Below are 23,582 nucleotides of genomic sequence, written 5' to 3'. Positions count from 1 at the left end.
GTCCCATCGGTGTTCGCTGTTGAGAAGTTTCGCTGTGCAAAGTCCATTGATTTTTGCTACATATTCCAAGACTTTACTACTGAGATAGAGTGGAGAGGTAAAGGCTCTAGTAGAGAACCTGGTCCTTACAGATCACATAGTTTAATTGATATTCGACTATTTTTTTCTGAATTACTATAACGTTATTGCTACTGCTGAAAGTATCCATAGAAACTTGATTCATTCAGTAATCAAATTAGAGAGGAACAAGTTTGAAAAGAAGGAATATTATATTACTCTATTATCTCGTTCAAAATAAAATCGGTCGAATATAACACTAATGTGCCATCTGGTCGGAAATCACAGATCTGGTTGCTTTTTACACCAAATCATTTTCTTTCAGCACGGTGTTTCAGAAGGAAAAATATCTATCTTTATACTCTGGAATACTCATCTTTTAAGAAATACCAGATTTCGCTTTTACTAAATATATTCACAATTAAGTAATTAGCGTATCCTTTTGTCTTGAGCAAAAGTCAGTATATTTATTGATATCGTGTAATGTATCTTTTTAATTCTTAAATTGATTGATTGGGGCTTCAATTGGGGTGTCAGGAGCGAGGCTAATTGCTACTTGCAATTCTTTAAGAAGAACGTGCCATCTTTAGTATTTTAATATGAGTTTATGACGATATTTTATTAACAAACTTGTTTTCTGTCAATCTGATGTTATATAAAAGTAGTGTTCTCATTATTTTCAACTAAAATGCTAAACTAACAGGGGCAAAATGCGAAATCTAACGACAATGATGATGATGCTTGCTTTCTCCTAGGAAGAGAGCATTTGGACAGTGAAAGTATGGGGGAAAGAGGAAGTGGGGATCGATAATGTTCCAGGCCAACTTGCTCTGCACAACGCCAAACTCACCGTGGGACTGGATGGAAAATGCTAGTGTGAGTTCATCATATTTAGATGTTTTATCGCCTGCCTATCTTACACGCATTTTCAATAGGTTTTTTTCCTATTATACGGGACGGTTAGCGTTTAATTTGTTTTATCATTCCAAATGGTTTTAAAATCTCTCTGTAAAGATTCTCGCTATTTTCACTATTAATTAATTGATCGAACTAATATAAAGAAAAATACATTTCATAGGATATTATTTATGTGATTCCTTAACAACGACCACTGTTAGCATGAGCGGTGTCTAACAATGATTTCATTATTCAATTCTAATTAATCTATAGTGTTAAAATTATAACGGAGTCTTTAAATAACTTCATTCAATGATAGTATGCGCATGAGGTTTAGGGTATTCTTTATATTCCTGTTTTGAATGAGAGTAGATACTTCTATATTTGTCCATGAATTATATACTTGCAACTTTTGGAGTAAATATTTCTTGAAGGCTCAAAATATTTAATAATTTTGATAAGTATTGCAAAATATTCTATTCCACGACATAATTTAACCAATGAAAGATTTATATTTACATGTCAAACCAAGCATTATGCCAGTTTTATTTCTCGTTTCTAGAAAACACCAACAATATTATTACATTACCATTATTGATGGCCTACTGGATAGCACACCACACTTTGGCACGGAAGGTCCCCGCTTCGAATCCCGCTCAGGACGAAATAAGTTTTTACCGTCACATTCGAACACTCGAAAGTGTACAAACTAGAGTTGGTCGTATAATCTCTGGTCACGACAGATATACACGAAACAACCAGATTCTGGAAGATTTAGAGCTCTCAATTGTTAGAGAACTACTACGACATCTCGACAGTAAGTTCTGGCGTACTTTACCCAGACACATTAACCCAGCAATAGCTAACATCGGTACCGAATGAGCTCTACGGAGCGTTCATTGCACGCCACGCATTTAATACCTTCCCAGCGTTCGTACTGATGTCATCATTAGCTACTCTGCGACAGTTGCCGATGTAGCTTATATCAAACAAAACAATAGTACTACCCAACAAACCAACTACACATCTTGTATATATATTTTATACCATCCTACTCATGTAGTCAGGGGCTTCGGCCCGATAATCTACACAAAACTCCAACATTATCGTGACCATGACTTTGACCGTACTGTTATATCAAAGCTCATAATAACAGCACCCACCACATACAAAGTGCAGTAAATAAAATTTACTAGCATGAAAATGCTGCTCTGACACGATACTGGCGAATATTTTGATATTTACGCATAACGAAACGCCATTGGAGTAACAAAGGTTATGTTTTTTTTCATAAATAAAATGCACATCTTGAAAATACTACTACTGGTTTGTTGAGAAAAGAAAAGATAAATAAGAAGAATGATATATAAAAAATGAAAAGTACAAAGTGGTGTATCGCGAAATTTTAGACTCTAAAAGTCTTAATCAATTTTTTGACAGAATGTACCAGTCAGCGCCTGCAGCGGCAGTGTGTCGTAATAAGGTGGACGTTCAGTAAAATGTGTCGTCAGTCAGAAAAGGTTGGAAACCACTGCTTTAGGCTATTATTCTACGGACCCAGAGAATAAGATCCTCCTTGTGTTTGGTGGAGTGCTTGAGGCATCGCGTATCGGGAACTGCTACCAGCGGCCAGAGCATCAATGCAACTTGTACTGTTAGCAGTTGAGTCGTGTTCAAGGAAAACTCAAAACTCTGGAGCAAGCACTTCTAAATCGCAAAGGGTCTTCCTGATACGGGACAACGCAAAGCCCCACGTGGCTAGGATGACCCGGGACACCATTCTAATCCTTGGATGGTAAACGCTATTGCATCCACCGTACTGCCCCGACATTGCACCCTCCGATTATCATCTGTTTCATTCCTTGGACAATCACTTTAGAGGACTCCAGTTCAAATCCCTAGTAGAGGTACAAAATGCACTTGATACCTTCTTCGCTTCACAGCCCACCAAGTTCTACCGCGATGGAATCCGTGGCCTTCCAGAACGTTGACAGGGTGACATGTCGATGTTCGAAGGTGGTGGGTGAAAAAGCGACAGAACTTTCTTGGTTAATTTTATATATTCCATCTCGACTCTAGTCTCTCTATTAAAATCAAAAGTGCTATAAATATATTACCACTTCCGTTTCGGATATTAATGGAGAAAATACAATTCCTTACAAACCAAACTCCTTCACGTGATCTACACGTGATTCTGCTATTTGTTATATTATATAGATAAATACGTAGATAGACTAGCTGAAATATATTTTCTCCTCATAGGGAAATAAGTTTATGGAATGTATTTGAACCTCCTTCCCTTTAGGATACGCGTTTTGTTGAAAATGATTTATCATTCTTTCTCACCTCCATGCCGGTGTGATAAATTTGGGCTTATAGGGGATTGGGAGTGTCCCTGTTTATCTCAATGACCCCGATAACTATGGATTACAAAATTAATTGGTCGTTTTGATTATTTTTACATGTCATCCCTTTGCATCTACATCCCCACTCATCTCCATAACGACAATGCAATAGAAATCTTTAATTACCAAAAAGCATCAAAAGTTGGTCCAGCATTCTAGGATGAGTTAGCTCTCTAACATATTTGTAGTTCATTTTTTAGACTTCTAAAATATGTATGCTATGAGTAAGTGTCAGAAGTCTTATAGAAGAGCTTTGTCTGTCGTTCGTCCATCCATCTATCGACAGGTATCAGAGTAAAAACAGCAAGAGGTATTGAGAAGCGATTTTCTGTAATCGATACTTCTACTTCGTTGAAGTTCTATTGAAACCGGAAGTGAATCAAATCAACCGTTTGTCACTGAACAAAAACAGTAACAGCTAGCGATAAGTGTTTTCATGCAAACGATTCAGCGTCTTGAGAGAACATATTTTTACGACCCACAACACTCTACCAAAGCGGAAATGATTTAAATTTACTACTACGTCCGATTTTAATATTAATGTTCACAGAGCAGAAATGGTAAGAGATATTAAGATATGTTTTTGCAATCGATTCAGTTTGCCAAAAATGGGTGCTATTTTCCCTTAATCCTCTATTCAAACCAGAATTGGACCAAATTAACTATTTTTGAACATTATCGTCATAGAACAGAAATGGTAATAGATAGCGACAAATAGCTTTCTGAAATAGAAAGAGCGTATTAAGTGTATGTATATATCATTACAATCCGCAACACTCTATCGAAACCGTAAGTGATTAAATTTGCTAGTGCTTCTGACTTCAATACTAATTTTCATAGAGCAAGTACCGTAAGACATATCGGAATGTGATTATTTTGCTATCGATTCAGAGTCCCAAAATAAGTTATATCTCCTTCCATAGCCCTCTATCCAAACCTGAAGTGTAAAAATTGACGATATTTGGCTTTAGTCTGTATCGCCATATAACAAAAACAGTAAGGAATCACGAGTAATGGCTTTTCGATATGGATCGAACGTGCGCGTTACTCTATTGCAACATGTGCATAGATGTGTTGAATTCACATAGTTTGGATGTCTACCGTAATTTCATACTGTGAAAGGAATCTCCCTTATATATATATATACATACAGCTTTTTATTTCTAAAAATAAACGTGCCGGTACACCGGACCTCTGGTTCATAATGGTTAAAATACATTGCATGCCTTTCAGGGTATTATTATTATTATTAACTGTAATAATAATACTGTCCAGTAGCATATCGTTGCAGTCTTGTAACTAAGCTCTCTTACATACATATATATAAAGATATTTTAAAATGTCTTGATTTTTACATTTTATTTTTATAGTTCAATAAACGCATTGATAATCAATATTTCTTAGTGGTGACTTGTTTCTTGCTTTTTTCTCTTTTTGTAAACGGACGAAAGTAAGCTGCTATTGTTTATTTTCAAAATTTACGAGGAGTTCCACAAATACTGAATTTCAATGAAACAAACATACAGTACATTCTTCACATAATGTTCTTCAGAATACTAATCATGTTACCAAAATTTCTACAAACCTCTACTAAATTAATGGATGAACTTTGTAAAAAAAAAAAAAAATAGGGGATGTTTTCATTAAATCCCTTTCCTAGTAATGAATAAAAACATTTAATTGGATACATTAAAATAGATACTGAGCAAAGGCTCCTCTGCACAGAAATTACAAAGGTGAAGTCCCAACATAATTTTTGTACTGGCTTTCAGTTTACTCGAACTTCAGCGACATACAAATTTGTTGGGATTATTTCCTTGTGGGAAGTTAATCTTTAAAAAAAATTCTGGTCGGTTCAGAGCCTTTACAGTTAATATTACCGTGCGACAAAGGAATGAAAATGGGGAGCACGAGAAGATGACAGCGAGCGAGAGACAGAGGGGCCCAAATATATCCAATTCCTGAGTGCAATTAACTGACTTCAAGAAGGAACAAAGATTCACAACTCTTTCTCTCGAAAGAAAAAAAGGAAAAGGAAAACATTAAAAGCTCTGATTTTCAATAAACTGTATATTTTTCATCAACTCCTTTTCAAGACAGAATAGGAAATATTGTTCTTATTTAAAAGGTGCTGGTACGCCATACCGTTGCGTACCGCCAGAAATAAAATTAATTATATATATATATATATATATATATATATATATATATATATATATATATATATATATATATATATATATATATATATACAGTATTATACAATAAAATATTATCGCCGAACCTTAAAAATAATATATATTATGCATATGTACACTCATCTAACTTACTTGAACATATTATGGGGACATTGGAACAAAAGTGCACTGCATTCACTACAAATTTTGCAGAACAGGGCATTACGTGCCTCTACAATCTGCCACGCTTAAACCCAAATTTAAATATCTATAGAACGTCTAAAGTATTACCAATAGCTTATTTAGCCAAAGAATCAGCTATGTATTATATGTTTAATGTTATGAATAATAATATAGGCCTACATTATAATATAATAGTAAATAAAAATAGTTACTTTCATAGTTACGAGACAAGACATAAAGAACAAATACAAGCGGAATCTTATTCTTCAAAAACATACGGAACAGGACGAGTTAAGAACTATCTCATAAAATGCTTCAACGAAATTCCAACTCAATACAAACAGTTGAAATCAAAATCATTATTGAAAAAACGGATAAGAGAGCTATTATGGCAAAAACTATGAATATGAAGTTTAAGTGTAGAAGGAACAGCATTTAAAAAAAAAAAAAACTAAAATTGTAACAAGTAAATGGAAGGATAAACTCAACAGATATTGTCTTATTTTTATTCTTGTATATGTAATTTTGTATTTCCATATGTATCAGCAATGTAACTATATTGCCTCTTAAAGTGAGTCCAAGACTCGTTGGGGCCTGAAGTCTGATATAAATAATATATATATATATATATATATATATATATATATATATATATATATATACCGGGTGCGTCATTTATAATGTCAAATCTTGATGACGGAGAAAGCAAAAGAGAGAGAGAACCGAAACTTTGCACGAAGCAACTATACAAAGGGGCACATTGGTAGACGTATTATTTGACATCACCGGATGAACAGTGTTGCCAACCATATATAAAGTTATGATTTTTTAAATAAAACGACCTAAATTGTATTTCATAATTGAATTCAACACTAAAAAGGAAGAGGAAAGATATGCCACCCGCAGGTCAGTGTTGCAAATTTCTCGAGAAATAACGTTAAATATGTGTCACATTTAAACGTCTTTTGCACACACAGGGAGTGAGGTACACACTAGGTTTGCACAATAATTTAAACATTGGCCAGCACGGTTCAAATTGACACCAAGTTTAGATGGATCCGTTAAACAGTGTTGACATAACATAAAAGACAAAAGTCGAGTTTGAATATGTTGCAATAACTCGAAAAAGGCCACAAGTACATTACGGTTTAAAATTTATAGGACAATTTGGTATGTCATAAGAAGCATTCTCTCATTTATTTGAAGTCGATAAGTCAGGTACTTACCGAGATATTCGGACGTTTGTAAAAGCTGAGAATTTTGCGCTGTAGAAGTTGGTAACGCTGTCTGAAATTCCCACTTTTTCACCCAACGTTGAGGAATTCGTAAAAAAGTGGGAAGGAAGTATTAGCACTTCATATGACAAGATAATACAAAGACGTAGAAGACATGTAGGTACCTAGTAGCTACTTTCGCACGATGAAAATATTTATCCTCTTATAATTACTATTACTTCCTTACTTTTTTTATATCCAGTAAATTACGCTTAATTAGTCATTTCAAGTACTGAACAAAAGTTTCTTTTTCATCGTATGTGTGTTTATTAATGTTTATATTTTGTTTCAACCACTTCTTTACGAATTTCTCAACGTTGAGGGAAAAAATTGGAATTGGAGACAGCGTTACTAACTTCTACAGCGCAAAATTCTCAGCTTTTACAAACGTCCGAATATCTCGCTAAGTACCTGACTTATCGACTTCAAATAAATGTGAGAATGCTTCTTAAGACATACCAAATTGTCCTATAAATTTTAAACCGTAATGTACTTATGGCCTTTTTCGAGTTATTGCAACATATTCAAACTCGACTTTTGTCTTTTATGTTATGTCAACACTGTTTAACGGATCCATCTAAACTTGGTGTCAATTTAAACCGTGCTGTTCAATGTTTAAATTATTGTGCAAACCTAGTGTGTACCTCACTCCCTGTGTGTGCAAAAGGCGTTTAAATGTGACACATATTTAACGTTATTTCTCGAGAAGTTTGCAACACTGACCTGCGGGTGGCATATCTTTCCTCTTCCTTTTTAGTGTTGAATTCAATTATGAAATACAATTTAGGTCGTTTTATTTAAAAAATCATAACTTTATATATGGTTGGCAACACTGTTCATCCGGTGATGTCAAATAATACGTCTACCAATGTGCCCCTTTGTATAGTTGCTTCGTGCAAAGTTTCGCTTCTCCCTCTCTTTTGGTTTCTCCGTCGTCAAGGACCTACTGCAGAAAGTGGGATCCGAACCACTATTATGTCTTTTATGTGAGTCTTGCCACCAGGAATGGAACCCAAGATCATGTAAACAAAAAGCATTCGTATTAACCTTTTGGTCACAACGGGGCGCAATGCACTTTATGAGCACTATTTGTGAAGTCATGTAGAAAGTCAGGAGGGCATCTTTTGATACCGATTTTGTAACATCCTACTCTTGTTTCCAGGCTTCTTCTAAGAAGATGGATTACTCTCCGTCAAGATATTTGTTAAAGTCATGAATTCCAGGGTAACATACGTGAACATCTGGACGTCCTCTGGTTTTTTTATGTATTGATTTCATTGCGTGATAGATATCTGCTTTTTGAAAATATGTGTTTGTGAAAGTATGTTTCATAGGTCCCTCAGTAAAGACTTAAATTGTGTTTTGTTTGGAGCATTGTTCTCCATGGGAAAGAAACAACAGGCGCTACGCAAGGCCAGATATATGCAATGGCAGATTCTTGATATGAAAACGAAAATTAATAAGAAAATACTGTGAATAGTATGAAAGGAAGGAAAGAACATTCATATTAGATGCAACTAAACAGAGGAAAAGAAGTAGTTGGGACGTTATCTGAGAAGGAACTGTAGTAATGAACGTAATACAAGGTATGGAGGTAAGAAAAAGAGGAGAAGGCGAAAGAGGCCACAATTGATGCAAGTATTAAATTAATAATTATTATGTCAAGATGAAGAGATTAGCGTACAACCATAGTACTAGAAACTTCGGCGAGTTTGGGGCAAGTGACTGCCAACGATGAATAAATACCTACAATAGTAATCTACATCACAATGAGCAATATCATCTGTGACATTTTCATTCGAGATAATGCCCTGCATCTACTTCCATCGATTAAATAATTTTGTAACTATTTTAAAATGAATTACATACATCACTGACTAGCAATGTGTATTCGTATTTTAGTGTGTCTAATAATGTAGAAGACAATTTGTAATGCTTGAAAGAAAGTTGCAGTGACATGTTTACATAAGGTAATATTGACTTCTAGAATAGTTTATCTAGGCTATTCAAAGAAAATAAAAAGTGCAGGCCCGCACTATTTTTTTTTCGCTCCGATTCCGTAAAGTAAAACGTGTTATGTTGCAGTTATTACTGAAACATTTTCTCGTGAAATATTTATACGAACTAAATTATTAAGTGTTTTTGTAAAACTTCGCCAGAAGAAAGCTCATCCCTAAAAGTAAATTATCCCTTACACATTTTTCATAAGAAATTACTTATGCCTTATATTAGGGTATTAATAAATATTTGTTTATAAAATATCAACAAAATTGCATTAATCTATCTAAAGAAATTATTTTTTAAAAAATTCGTAAGGATAAACTATCATTTGTGGATATTTTCATAATAGTGACACATACCATTATAGGACTATTAGTGAAAAAGATTTATCTATGAATTATGAACAAAATTGCCTATGTCGTTTTTGATTAAATCGTCCAGAAAAACTAACTCCTTACAGAAAACTACCTCTTGTGATTTTTTTCGGGACAAGTAAGTTGTGCCATATTGACAAATCATTAATGAAATATTTATGAAATATCATATGAGCAAAGTCACCCGAGTCATTTTTGAGAAAATCGTCCGAAAAGAACTTACCTCCAAGAGTAAGCTACTCATCGTAGATTTCCCCCAGAAAAATGATTCATAGTACTCAAGGTAATGTTAATGGAGTATTGTATAAAGAAATCGTTTGAGCCGCTTTTAGAAAATCGCATTTTCTAAGTTTCATCCTTCCGTATACTACCCTTAATTTTGGAGAGAGGAATAAAATTCGTAAAAGAAAAACTCCTAGAGAAACTTCTGAAAACCTTAAGCTTAAAATTTAGTGCGGATTCGTGGAACAATATGGTGACTGATTTGCTGTTTCACCACAGCGTTATAAATAAAAAATGAGTTCAAACTCTTGGTTTATGTTCCCAATTTTCGTGTACTGTCTCCTCTTAAGTTATCCATTATTAACATATGCTACTCCTAGACTTTCTATTGTATAACGATTTTAATACTTAAGGCTGGCATCATTGTGCAATAGTTTACCATTTGATGATATCTTTGACTTTGAGAAACATTTCAGAATACAATTATTGTCTTTATAAATGTAGTAATTACATATTGTTCTTTTTATGTAATTTTCACTTTATGTTCCATTGTTTCAGTGCAAAATGAACTAAGATAAGTATCTGAAACATCTGTAAATAAAGAATATACAGGGTATACCATTTATCTTGATACGCTCTTGTAATTTTTGAACTAATAGACAAAAAAACTATGAAAACTTCGTACTGTAAAAGTATCAGCAGCGTGACATGGTTTGATTTACTCTGTGATACCACCAGTTTAACAATATTGACAACCCAACATAAAGTTATATTTTCTGAAATACACTACGCCGGATTATTACAAATTTCAAATCTGTATTTTAAACGAAAACTATCAGTATAACATTTGCTATTCAGTGTTGCAAACTAAGGAGTCTACAGTATCGCAAACATCCAAAGTTTGGTGGCTTCTATAGCAGTAGTAACGTGAGTGAGATGGACGGAGAAATGCATATCCAAAGTACGATAGTGTCGAATACTATGATCGTGACATGATGGATTTTTAATGAATACGAACATAGATACAAGAGAATGAAAATTTAACTTTTTCAAAACCTTTTATTTTGGAAAACTGCTAAGATAAGTACCTCATCTAATTTGTAGATGGCTTTCAATACATATGAAGATCATGATGCTGTTTACAGCAATTTGATATCTCAATCCATTCTGCAAATTTGGGAAATACTCGTAAAGTTTACAACACTGCTTAGAATTACGTTTAGTACGTAAAATTACGTAAAGTTTACGTAAAATTATATAATTTGGATAACTTGTAATTACAGCTACCAAGAAGTATTGATGGAATGTTATAGAAGCGAAATAAATCAAAAACTGTTTTTAAAAGTTGCCACAAATACTCCATTTTAAACAATATAAAAAATTCAACATACTTTCATATATCTGGAGTTGTTTGAGATATCGAATTACTGTAAACATTATTGTGATCTTTATGTATATTTAAAACAATCTATGTGATTGGATGTGATGCTTATCTAAATACTTTTTCGAAATAAAGTCCTTTGAAACAAGTTAAGTGTTCGATTCCTTGTATCTGTGTTTCTACTTGTTCGAAATACGTTATACAATGACCGTACTTTTTGCCATTAAGGTACCTTGATTGCTCATTACCTTGTTCTTACTACTTGCGCTATTAGGCTCGTAGAGCCCTTCAAAATTTGGTCTTTTTTCGATGTTTGTGGTACTGTAGCGCCCTTAGTTTGTAACACTACAAAATAAGTGTCATATTGTAAGTTTCCGTTTTACAGAAAATTTGAAATATGAATTAATCTGACGTAGTGTCACTAAAAAATATGTCATTTTTGTTGCGTTGCGTTGGCAAGACTGTTAATCTGGTTGTATTGTAGAGTATGACAAACAATGTTTCCTTGTCGATATTTGCATGGTACGACATTTCAGTTTTTTGTATCTGTTAGTTTAAAAATTACAAAGGCGCTCAAAGTAAACGGTCCATAATCCTATATATATATAATGTGTGTGTGTGTGTGTGTGTGCTCGTGTAAATTGATGCAATAATTTTAATGATTTTCGTTACTTATACCTTTAGTTGACAAGAAAAGTATTCATTGACGAAACTACTTATGTGAAAGTGATAACTCCGTGGAACATTGTTCTTTAGTGGTTTATGTTTTAAATTCCCAAGATATCTTAGTGTTAAGCACATGCAACGATAAACGTAAGTTTTCCTATAGAATACAGGTTAAAGCACCCGTAAAATAGAGACAAAACTTTGAAAGTTACAAACAAGAAACTTTGGGATTCTGTGTAGCCATTGAAACGATTACGGATGATTCGTAGCAACACGAACTGCGCAGAAACTTACAAGTCCATCTTACTAAAGTCTTACAAAGAAAAATTGAAGGATTTAAGTGAGTTTAGAATTCAGAAAGATCGTTACGGAGGCTACAAAGCTGAGCAACTGCCTTTTGGGCTGTCAATTCAAGAATGGAGTAACATTTGTGGCTGTAACCAGAAATGTCACTCTGAATTAGCCGACTACTACGACGCAGGTGCATCCTTTAAACAGCATTTTAACTTCGTGCCTTAAGTTAATCTCTTACACTCTTTTCTTTCTGGTAGAACATTTTGAATATAATGACTTGACATAGCAATCTCCAAATCACGACTTACATACTCATTAATCAATTTGGTATAGATACGACTTTTGGAAAATTGTCTATTTACAAAATTACTCATGAATGGTTCGTTTATGCATAGAAAGACTTCATCAACATTTGTTTTCCTGAATTTCTATTTTCATATTCAGAATTAAATTAAGACCACAGATACTCAATTTGATAGAGAGGGGGCCGCGGTGGCTCAGTGGTAGAGCGTTCACCTCCAGTGCTTGGGGTCCCGGGTTCGATCCCAGCCCCCGCCAAGTGAACTTTGTGGTGGACAAACACCGTGTGCGTGGGTTTTCTCGGGGTTCTCCCGTTTCCTCCCACTTTCTTCATTCCACCATTTCATTCATTTCTCATAATCACCGTCTCCTTTAGCCTAACCGGCACAACCGTGGGACGTAAAACTCAAAGATTTCATTTTTTCATTTTTTTCAATTTGATAGAAACACGTAAAGAACTTGCAAAGCAGATTAATATGGCGTTGAACCACTTTTCGTCCTTAGAACAACTCTGATACAACATGAAATGGAGTCAAGAGGTTATGAATGTTAACAATTGCAGTATTACAATATTTCGTGTGCAGTATATCACTCAGTTTTGTGAGACAGGAATAAAGGTGGAACATACCCAGAATCATTTCCGCCGTTCTCAAAAATGTACCACTTATTTTCAATTATGTTCAGATTCAGGAATTGGGCGGGCAGGGGAGTTGGCCAACTTCATCCCGATGTTCCCCAAACCATACCGCAACAACTCCAGTTGTGTCAATGGGCATATTACCATCCAAGAATATGACGTCATTGCCTAGAAATCAAAACCTCTGGATCATAGGATGCATATGATCTCGTAAAATGGCAACATAATCACGAGTAGTGACGCCAGCGGTAAGTGTCAGTATAGACCACACTGCAATCTAGGATTTTGTTCTCCACAGCATCACGGAGTCGCCACGATGTTTCGCGATTAGCCAAGACACTGAGGAACATACGCTTCTTTGGGCGTCCGCCACACACAAACCACGGCTCGTGGTTTGGAATAAACCGAATGATGACTCATCCGATCATATCACACGGTTTCAGTCATCAGTAGTCCATCTTCGCAGCACCATTTGCGTTGTATTAAAGTGTGATGATCCCTTATCAGTGGTTTCACCCTTGCAACCGGATTCCGTATGTCCGTGTCATAAACTCACGGCGGACTGTGATTGCCTATGGAAGGTGCTACTTGAGTTTCTCAGTCATTTGCACCGCAGTTACACGACAGTTCTGAGTGACAATCTGCTTTAATGCTCGGCGTGATCTGTCGTCGAGGGTTTTCTTCCGACTATTGTTCCTCTGTCGTCATTACCATGAACATTATACCACACGACACACCCATCACTCTTACCCCTTTCGTCATGTTCGCACCACATAACGGAGCGCCAATAATTTACCCTCTTCAGAAATCAGAGAGGTCGCTCATTTTACACTATCAGTGTTTCTTAAGTTTACTGCATACTTCCGTTCTACTGCTCCTCGCGTGTACTGAGTTTGTCCTAACACACCACCGCCAACAGCCTGGAGCTGCAAATGCCGCCTGACCGTTGCCAATCCTGACATCTGATGTGTTTCGTCTCTAGGTATTTCCATTAAATTGATAAGCATCTGTATATAAACTTAAATGTATTCACAAGAACCTTGAGTTGTTTTAATTTATGCCTTCACCGTTCTGTACGTTATTTTTCCCTTCTTCCACTGTTCTTCAATTTTGGCATTTGCAGCAATCTTATGTTTCATAGCTATCTGAACAACATTGTTAACGTATGTTATACCTGTAGGTTCATTATTTATTAATTGGAGTTTAACTCGGGGTATCTACCTAAACATACACCTATATCTTATCTTAGGATCCGAACCACAAGTACTTTCATCGGGAATCGATCCAGGATTCAGGAATTAGATTTCTGGGCTTTCAGCATCTATGGTCATGTTAGCCTATCATGCCCGCGGCGATCGCGCTATCCGAAGAAAGGGAAGTAAGTAAGCGGCCTGAGACCTATATGTTAGGTACCATCTCGGCATTTGCCTGGTGTGTATGAGGAAAACCCAGGAAAACCTCATTCAGGATGGTTGGCCTCGAAAAGCTTTTACACATTTTCGACCGAGCATCCCCACCAGGCATCGAACCCGAGACCGCTCGCACCAAAGACCAGAGTGATAGCGACTACGCTACGCGGGGCCACCACTGGGAATCGAACTGGGTCATTAAGGCGTATATATGTTTAATATAGTTATCTTTCTTTTGCACTTCTATCCACTCCAGGGGCCTACTTCTTAAAGCAACGAGTCTTGTAATATATATTTTACATTCGTAAAATATCATGAAGCAGAAATATTATCATAATAGTGTAAATCATTTCTAAATACTATTGCTGCTACCACTAATTTTTATGGCTTTATGATATTTGCAATTGAAAAGTGTCTGCTTTTTTTTTTTTAATATTCACACTAGTATCATATGACTAGTAGTTTTGAGAAGTAGGCCCCAGCTCATCACTTTGTAACAACATTGAGTAGTTCAGGTATTGTCTATTGTGCATAATTCTTAAAATTTTGTAACATCTATAACATAATGAAAATTACTGGTTATGTAGACTTTTACTAATGTTCATCCAAATCTATACATCGTAAACCTTAATTTCATAAATGTAAGTAACGGTAACTCCAGCATTATTTGACCTAATATGGGGCTTATCCAGTAGTGTTCCATTATCTTTTAGTGACTCACCTTGAGGTAGGAGTGGAAGAAGGCAGAGGAAGAGCCAGTTAGACGCCACCAACGCCCACACCCCCATACTCTGTAAAAAGAAAAAAAACAAACAAGAATTTTAGCAATGATCCAAAAATGGATCAAAAGATTGCGATCTTGACCAATAATTAGTTTTTGGATTACGGGCCACAAAAGTTTTGAAAGGCCCTAAATCGAGTTTTCGTTTTTTTTTTTTTTTTTTTTTTTACGGAATAAAAAAAATCATACTGAGCTAAGTGATAGTTTTAGTTTGGCTACACTATATCTAGTTCTCCAGATATAAGGCGTAGATAAAATTTTTGATTGAATGAAATATATTGGATTTTTTGGACCAGGGGCCACAAAATTTTTAAACGGCCTCTAAATCAAGTTTTCGTATTTTTTTACGGAATAAGCACATCAGTCTGAGTTAAGTGATAGTTTGGGTTTGGCTGTACCATATCTACTTCTCCAAATATGAGGCGTACAAGAAAATTTTTGATTGAATGAAATATATTGGATTTTTTTTTTTTTTTTGATCAGGGGCCGCAAAATTTTTGAACGGCACCTAAATCAAGTTTTCGTATTTTTTACTGAATAATCACGTTATATTGAGTTAAATGATAGTTTTGGTTTGTTTACACTGTATGTAGTTCTCCAGATATAAGGCCTACAAGAAAATTTTTGAATGAAATATATTGGATCTTTTAATAATAATAAAAAAAGAAGTGTAAAGAACATGTTTCATTAATAACCGTAAAAAAAAAACAATGAATGCGATATTTATAAGAGCAAGTTAATCTTTGGGTGCTCGCGTGTGGTGATGCTACTCTTGCTCTTGTGTGGCAGCACTTTCACCGCACTTGTGTTTTTAGTAATGACGAAAAAAATGTGACTAGCACTACATGATAAAGGGCTCTGGACACAGACTGAGAAAACTGTCGGTCGTAAAATATAAAATTTCATCAGATTCCTATACACTAAGAAGCGATTCTCACAGGTTGCATCAGGGTTGTCAGGCAATGTTTTCTTAAATTTTCACAGTTGTTTAATCTCTTGCAAGAATGAGTGCCTACCGTTAATCATTTGAATGTCATTTTAAGTGGGGCTTAATTTGGGAAGAGCAAGAGGCAATTGTTCCCTGAGTTTGAGAAACGCTTGCGGAAAATTGTATATTAATATAGTAATAAAAACATGAAGCTCTTTGTCGGTGGACATTCTTGCCCCTCCGCCCCCAACAAAATCTGAAATGACGCTACTGATTTAAAGGGAGTATAATAATCAGAAATATATTTAAAAAACAATATAAACAAGGTGAAATTTTTGTTACGATTACGATAAAGTCAAATCAAGAGTGTCATTTCAGAATTTGCCAGGGGTTCAATATGACCAACCGACATAAGAGTTACTATATCAGTATACAATTAATTAAAATGTATGGGCTTCTGAAAATCAGAATCTCAATTGCTCCCTGCCCTTCGCAATTGACGCCTAGTGATGTGAGGTGGAAAACTTTCCGCTTCGGAAAATTTTCCTGAAAACTTTCCGCTTCGGAAAATTTTCCTGAAAACTTTCCGCTATATATTTTTCCGGAAATTTTGCATTCTAAACAAATATTAGTGATCAAGTAACAATTCCTCCTTAACCATAAAATTGATTGAATTCACGTATAGAAATGTTAAAAAGATCGTTTAAAGAATCTGAAAATTTTCATGGCTCAGAAAATTTCCAGCACTATGTAGGAACAAGTGAAACAATTTTTCGTGAATCGACAAGTTTTCTCTCGTGTATTGAAAAACTTTTTATGAGTCGGAAAATTTTTATCATTTTGAACCAAAAAGTAAAACAACGTTTTATGAATCGGAAAATTTTATTGCTCTGTAGAAACAAGTGAAAGGAATTTTCATGAATCGGAAAATTTTCATTACGACATAGAAACAAGTGAAATATCTTCTCATAAGCCGGACAATATTAAATATTATATTATAGTGATGTTAGGTGAAAAATTTTCCACTATGTTTAACTGTACCTTGAGCTATAAAATTGAATTCCTGTAGAGGAAAGTTAGACAACAACAGACTAGAATTTTCGGGAACCGGCAAATTTTCTAATATTTCGAGTTGGCAAGTAAAAATTTACACATAGTGATCTCTTTCTCTCTCTCTCTCTCTGTGTGTGTGTGTGTGTGCTTTTTTTGTCTGTGTGTGTGTGTGTATAAAGTCAAGGGAACATAAATCGAGTTCGTAGAGTACAAATATCCCATCCAATTATTTAAAATGTAACGAGAAAGTGAAAACAAACCTTTGTGAATTTATCAATTATTTCAAAAAGAGAAAATTTTACACTATTTCTTTACATATAGGCCTGCATATGTAATGAAATAACCACATAAAAGTTCCTTATCAGGATTATTATTGTAACATAAAATAAGAAATACTTTGATATTATTGGGCCGTATGCAGAGTCATTTTGACGCGTGATTAGTGCCATACTAAAGAGTTCGACTAACATAAGGTTCCTGTAGTAGTCAGGCTTTTAAGTTTTTAAGTTTTTTTAAGTTTTTCCCTTTTAAGTTTTTTCGGGCGTTTTCGACCGATATTGTAGTATCTTAAAAGATTCGATTAAAAAAGAACTAATAATGCTATTTAGTTCCGTTTTTTTATTTTCGAAGAGAGGAGGCATTCAAGAAAGCCTTGGAAGGGTCTATACTCTTCCGAGCGTCAGAACATAGGGAGGTATGACGTCATCATTTTACAAATTCCCCCTTTTTTTTTACTGAGGTCTAACTTCAACATTTTTTTGTGAGCTTCTGTTTAATCCTAGAATCCTAACATTTTCCCTAAACAATCAGTGGACCAATTAGTTTTTATGAGAAGTTTTTCGGATCTCTTCGTCAACATAGAAGGCGGGTTCAGAAGGACAAAAGGGTAAAAAAAAGGGATATTTTTGACCAAAAATCCCAATTTCGTGATTCTTGCTCCGCTCGGCTACATAATAGGGACATTTCAGTAGTACTTTCTGAAATCCTACTCGATTCTGAAGAGAACAACGTATGAATAACCATCCTACGATAATTAGTTACGTGTCAGGAAATTTTTAAAATTTGTATAGTATCCTTGGGAAATTTCGGAAATATTCGCAGAAGAGGAAAATATTTTTCCCGCCCTTAATATTGAAGATAGGAGATTGGTATTTGGCACAAGTAATTAGGACCATAAGCAATATTTTTGAAAGTGATTTCCAGATCTCTATGTTAACCCTGGGCCGCGCTAGAGGGCCCCAAAACTGGGAAAAGGGATTTTTTCTGCAAAAATCCCTATTTTCTTCACTTGTAACCTCCTTAGGAATGTCCTAGGGACATGCGGGTGATACCATCTATAAGCCTACTCTATTCCAAAGAGAACGACGTATGTATCATCATCCTACGATAATTAGGGACGTGTCAGGAAATTTTTTAAGTTTGTATAGTATCCTTGGGAAATTTCGGAAATATTCGCAGAAGCGGGAAATATTTTTCCCGTCCCGTTCTTAGTATTGAAGATAGGAAATTGGTGTTTGGCACAAGTAATTAGTACACTACGTAGTAGTTTCGAAAGTGATTTCCAGATCTCTATGTTTACCCAGGGCCGCACCAGAGGGCTCCAAAACGGGAAAAAGGGATTTTTCAACAAAAATCCCTATTTACTCAATTTTTCTCTCCTTAGGGACGCCCGAGGGACATGAGGGTAATACAATATGGAATCCTGCTTTATTCTGAAGAGAATGGTGTATGAATTGTGATCTTACGATAATTAGGGACGTGTCAAGAAATTTTTAAAATTTACATAGGGTATTCTGGGACATTCTAGGAATATTTCCAGAAGAGGAAAATATTTTTTCCGTCCTTAGTGTTGAAGATACGAGATTAGCATTTGGCACAAGCAATTAGTACACTACGTAGTATTTTTGAAAGTTATTTCTGGATCTCTGTGTTTACCCAGGGCCGCGTCAGAGGGCTCCAAACCGGAAAAAAGGGATTTTTTCAGCAAAAATCCCTATTTTCGTCAATGTTTCCTCTTTAGGGATATCCGAGGGACATCCAGGTGATACCATCTGAAAGGCTACTCCATTCTGAACAAAACGACGTATGAACCATAATTTTACGATTATTAGGGGCGTGTCAGAAATTTTTTAAAATTTGTAGGGTGCATGTTAGGGAAATTTTGGGCATTTTTTTGATGCTCTCTCAACATGGGTAAAAAATTTTCCCGCCCTTAATATTCAAGACAGGAAATTCGAATTTGTCACAAGTAATTAGTACACTACGTAGTATTTTTCCAAATTTTTGGAGGTTTGTGCGCAGACCCGGTAGAGCCTCAGGGGGCCCCAAACTTTGAAGAAGTTTTTTTTAGCTAAAAAAATCCCGATTTTCCCTCAAATAATTCTCTTCTGGCATATTGTAGGGACACCCTTTGATACCGTTTGAAAGGCTGTTCCATTCTGAGAAAAACGAGGTATAAACCATGATCCTAGGATAAATAGGGATGACGCTGTTGGTGATTATCTGAGACTCAAGAAAAACGCCTAAAAAGGCGATAATTTAAAAGGGTTAAGGCTATGAGAAAACTTCGTCTTACGCTTATTAAACTGACGAATTATGATTTTGTGAGATCAAAGGTGAATTCTGAGGGAATAATGCATTGAAGTTTTTGAAACATTTTTTGCAGAAATGAAGAATTGTTAGATTTTCACCTCATTAAACTTTTCTCAACTAATATTTATTATAAATATTTTTTGCGGCTAAACAACGATGTAGGAATAAGTGGAGTATGTATTTTATGAATCGGAAAATTTTCCGTTTCAAAATTTTCTGGAAAATTTTCATCACTGTTGACGCCATAGGTCAAATACAACCTATTAGATAAAAATGGGATTTATTCGATTCTATTAGATAAAAATGAAAAATGGAATTTTCATATGTTAAAATGACACTTCATAACTACACAGAGACAATGTTGAGCAGAAAATATTTTTAGAATAATAGGTAATTATCTGGAGTGCCGTTCCACCAGTTTACCCCAGTGCACTTGGATCAAGTTCGTATCGCCCCCAGAAAGCACCAAAAGGCAAATTTCTCAGGAGAGCATAAAAACGAGTGAAACACTAATTAATTCCGATTCTTTCTTTCTTCTAGAATTCAGTTTTCACTCCAGACCTTTCATATTGTCTCCTGCCACTTGACTCCTTTCTGCGCAACATTAAATATGAAATGTGTTCAGCTATATGACATACCCTGAAACAGGGGCGGATCCAGGGGGGCGATCGGGGCGATTAACATCATACTGCTTCGAGCACAAAAATGAGGATATTTGTTAAGTTTCAGCATAGTAGCTTCTTGTTGGGAAATAATTTCGATCTCTTTCAGTTTCGAGCATTCCTCTTGCTTAAACGTAGAAATCCGTGAAAAGGGATGTGAAAACGCAGAATTAAGTTCGTAAAATATTAAGATAGTTCGGCTGTTCGTAAAGTAATGGGGCATCTTTCAGGAGGAAAGATATTTATATAATTTCTCTTGACATGGCTTTCTTTCGACTAGTTCTCATTAGCTGTAATGCACTATCTAAAACGTTGTTGTCATAGCAAGTGCCCCCACATATTACTATGGGCATTATTTTTTCCCTTTACTTTCTATGATATTCGTATTGAATTCATTCAATTGAACGACATAATTACGCTGTATAGCACGGAGCTCCATAAAATTTTATGCCTTTATAGCCAATTCTTTGAGACGAACTTATGTTATTAATAAAATTTCTCCCTCCTCCCTATGAAATTCCATTTCCAAAATTGCTCCTAAATTTTTCACTGTTGAATGCGATTGTTTCCTGCTACGAAATTTAATTACTTTGGGAAAGAGACGCCAACTTTTAATTTCTTTATAAAACCTGGAAACATATTCTTGAAGGATTTTTGAGTTTGATGATACACTGATCACCAGTTGAATTAGAGATAGCAGGACAGTTGCAGAAAGCGCCCTGCAGAGGCTCCACCAGTGCATGTGAATGAAACACATCGCACGTATACTGCTGTCGTGTGCTTCCTCTCTCGGTATCCATGTCAGAGCGGTGTGTGATGGGCAAGACGAAGGACGTGAGTGCATTTGACCGTGGTCAAATCGTAGGGGCCAGACGACTGGGTAGCTCGATTTCGGAAGTGGCTGCGGCACTCTGAGTTTCAACACTGTAAAAAAAATGAGGCGTTGAAACAACACAAAATGACTACCACTTTAGCGTGTTACTTGTGTGTTATTTCAGCACCAAGCACATCGCCTTCCAAGCATACCACAAATAACTCGCTACTACCTGGGAGAATTTACATTGGTATTTATCGTTTAATACGAGCAAAGCTTTGCTTAATATATTTGGCATTTGTGCCAAGTAACGAATAGTGTTCTATGTTTTCTGTAATCGGTCACAATAATATTGTTGTAAATCTGTGAATCGTCTGACAACAGTTGCATAGGCAACAGTCCTTCCATCTTCCGTTCACAAGTGCTAAGACACAAGAATAACAGATAAAGAAAATAGATTGAAGCACTGCTACCTGTGTAACTGTTGTCAGATGATAAACAGGTTTACAACAATATTATTGTGACCGATTCCAGAAAATATAGAATGTTATTATTTACTTGCCATAAATGCGAAATATATTTCGCAAATGCAAATACTCACAGCCAGTAAGGAGGCATTTCTGATATGCTCTGAAGGCGATTGCTTGGTGTTGATCACACCCTATTTTTCTGCTATCCGGAGTTCCTCAAGGATCGGCTTTATCGCCACTTCTATACATTCTCTACGCTGCTGATATGCTCCCACTACCAGATAAAGTCCATCTTTTTCAGTACGCCGATGACACTGCATTCCTTGCTTTGGGATCGACTATCCAATCATTAAACAAATCTTTGCAAACAGCTATTACCGTAACAATTTCCTCCGCTGGTGTGATAAATGGCAACTTACAATTAATGCCACAAAAACCCAGGCGATTGTATTCATTCCCTCTAAGAAAACCTCACGAGTTCGTCGAAATCCCAACCGCCTCACACTTCATGTCAACCATACACTGATACAGGCACGCTCAACAGTGACCTACCTGGGCATTACATTCGATCGACATCTAACATGGAAACCTCATCTTCAAACAATTACCGCCAAGGCTTACAATAGACTAAATCTCCTAAAGAGGTTAACCGGAACAACATGGGGCTTGAAACCTACTACAGTATTAAATACCTACAAAGCTTTCCTACGACCGACTCTAACATAAGGTCACACTGCTTGGATAGCTGCTGCACGCTTCTTCTACGAAGAGCTCTTAATTTTAGAAAGACATGCACTACGTATTGCATTTCGAATTAAGTTACCTAGCCCAACAGCAGAGTTATACAACCGCATTGAGTTTCCATCTCTATAGTTTCATCTCGAAAAGTTACGTCTCACCTACATACACAATCGTTATGAAGCACACCATCCTCTACTTCTGACTACTATGCATCATATGGCACTCCACCCAGCAGCATTTCGATATTTCCATCCACCACTCTCACTCCTGTATACCCTGTACTGCTACACACTACCTCCTGATGCACTAGACCTGGAGTTACTTGCTGACTATCGAATTCATGACCATCTTCCGCTCATCTTTCCATCCTATGTTGCACAATAAATTCATCCACAACTGCCACCCTTTCCCTACCTGATGTTAAAGCCCGCAAAGGTCATTATGTCTTTGATAGTTATAATAAGCTTTAATACAGAACTCTGAGACCCTCACAAAGTCACACACAGCTACTATTTCCATACTTCAGTTCCCTAAGAGAGGGCATAACCCTCTAACAGGGTTCTAGCCGGACGGGCTAGTCACTTACAAAAAAAAACTTGGTGTTGAATTGACACACAAATAACACGCTAAAGTGGTAGTCATTTTGTGTTGTTTCAACACCTCATTTTGTGCTATGAAAGGCAACTCTGTCAAGGGTGTGTCGTGAGTACCTGGCTTCCGGTGAAACTGCGCCCGCACGGGCAAACTGCCGCAATCAGGGGAGTGTCGACGATAGACGTAGATGGGCCACAGCCGATAGACAGGCCACAGTGCGTCAAATCACAGAGAGGTTCAATGCAGGACAGCAGCACCATGTTATCAGCCACGCAATCTACAACCACCTACTCGCCATGGGGTACAGAAGCCATCGGCCCACGCGAGTACCCCTTTTAACCGCAGAACACAGGAAACAACGTCTATCACGGGCAAAGGAACACCGCCACTGGATCGTGGAAATGTGGAAAAAGGTTACCTGGACAGGTGAGTAACGTTTCAAATTGGTACATGCTGATGGACGGGCACGAGTGCGTCGTCAGCCACTAGAGGAAATGGATTCATCGTGCTAGCAGGGAACTGTGCAGTCCGGTGGTGGTGGTATTCTCAACTGGGACATGTTTACGTGAACTGAAATGTGTATCCTAACAAGTGTGACACGGTCTCTCACAGGCGAACACTATCGCAATCTTCTGGATGACCACATCCTGTGATTTGCTCGGCTGCAACA

General features: G+C 36.2%; 1 protein-coding gene across 2 annotated transcripts in view; it reads right to left on the bottom strand.

Moving 5' to 3' along the window:
• The window catches only part of LOC145688214 (uncharacterized), an 84,091-nt gene that overhangs the window by 11,107 nt on the left and 49,402 nt on the right, over positions 1-23,582 (bottom strand). Inside the window, exon 2 of one of the 2 annotated variants that reach the window (XM_081762118.1) lies at positions 14,999-15,068. In XM_081762118.1, the coding sequence (XP_081618244.1) occupies positions 14,999-15,065 (67 nt within the window). In that variant the 5' untranslated portion in view covers positions 15,066-15,068. Of the gene's footprint in view, positions 1-14,998; positions 15,071-23,582 lie in introns of both variants that reach the window. The other variant, XM_081762120.1, reaches the window with a different exon arrangement.

Source organism: Thermobia domestica, chromosome 6, assembly GCF_964235325.1.
Source record: "Thermobia domestica chromosome 6, izTheDome1.hap1.1, whole genome shotgun sequence".
NCBI classification, from domain to species: domain Eukaryota; kingdom Metazoa; phylum Arthropoda; class Insecta; order Zygentoma; family Lepismatidae; genus Thermobia; species Thermobia domestica.
The sequence above is the reverse complement of the archived record's forward strand: the minus strand, read 5'-3'. Positions and strand labels throughout refer to the sequence as shown.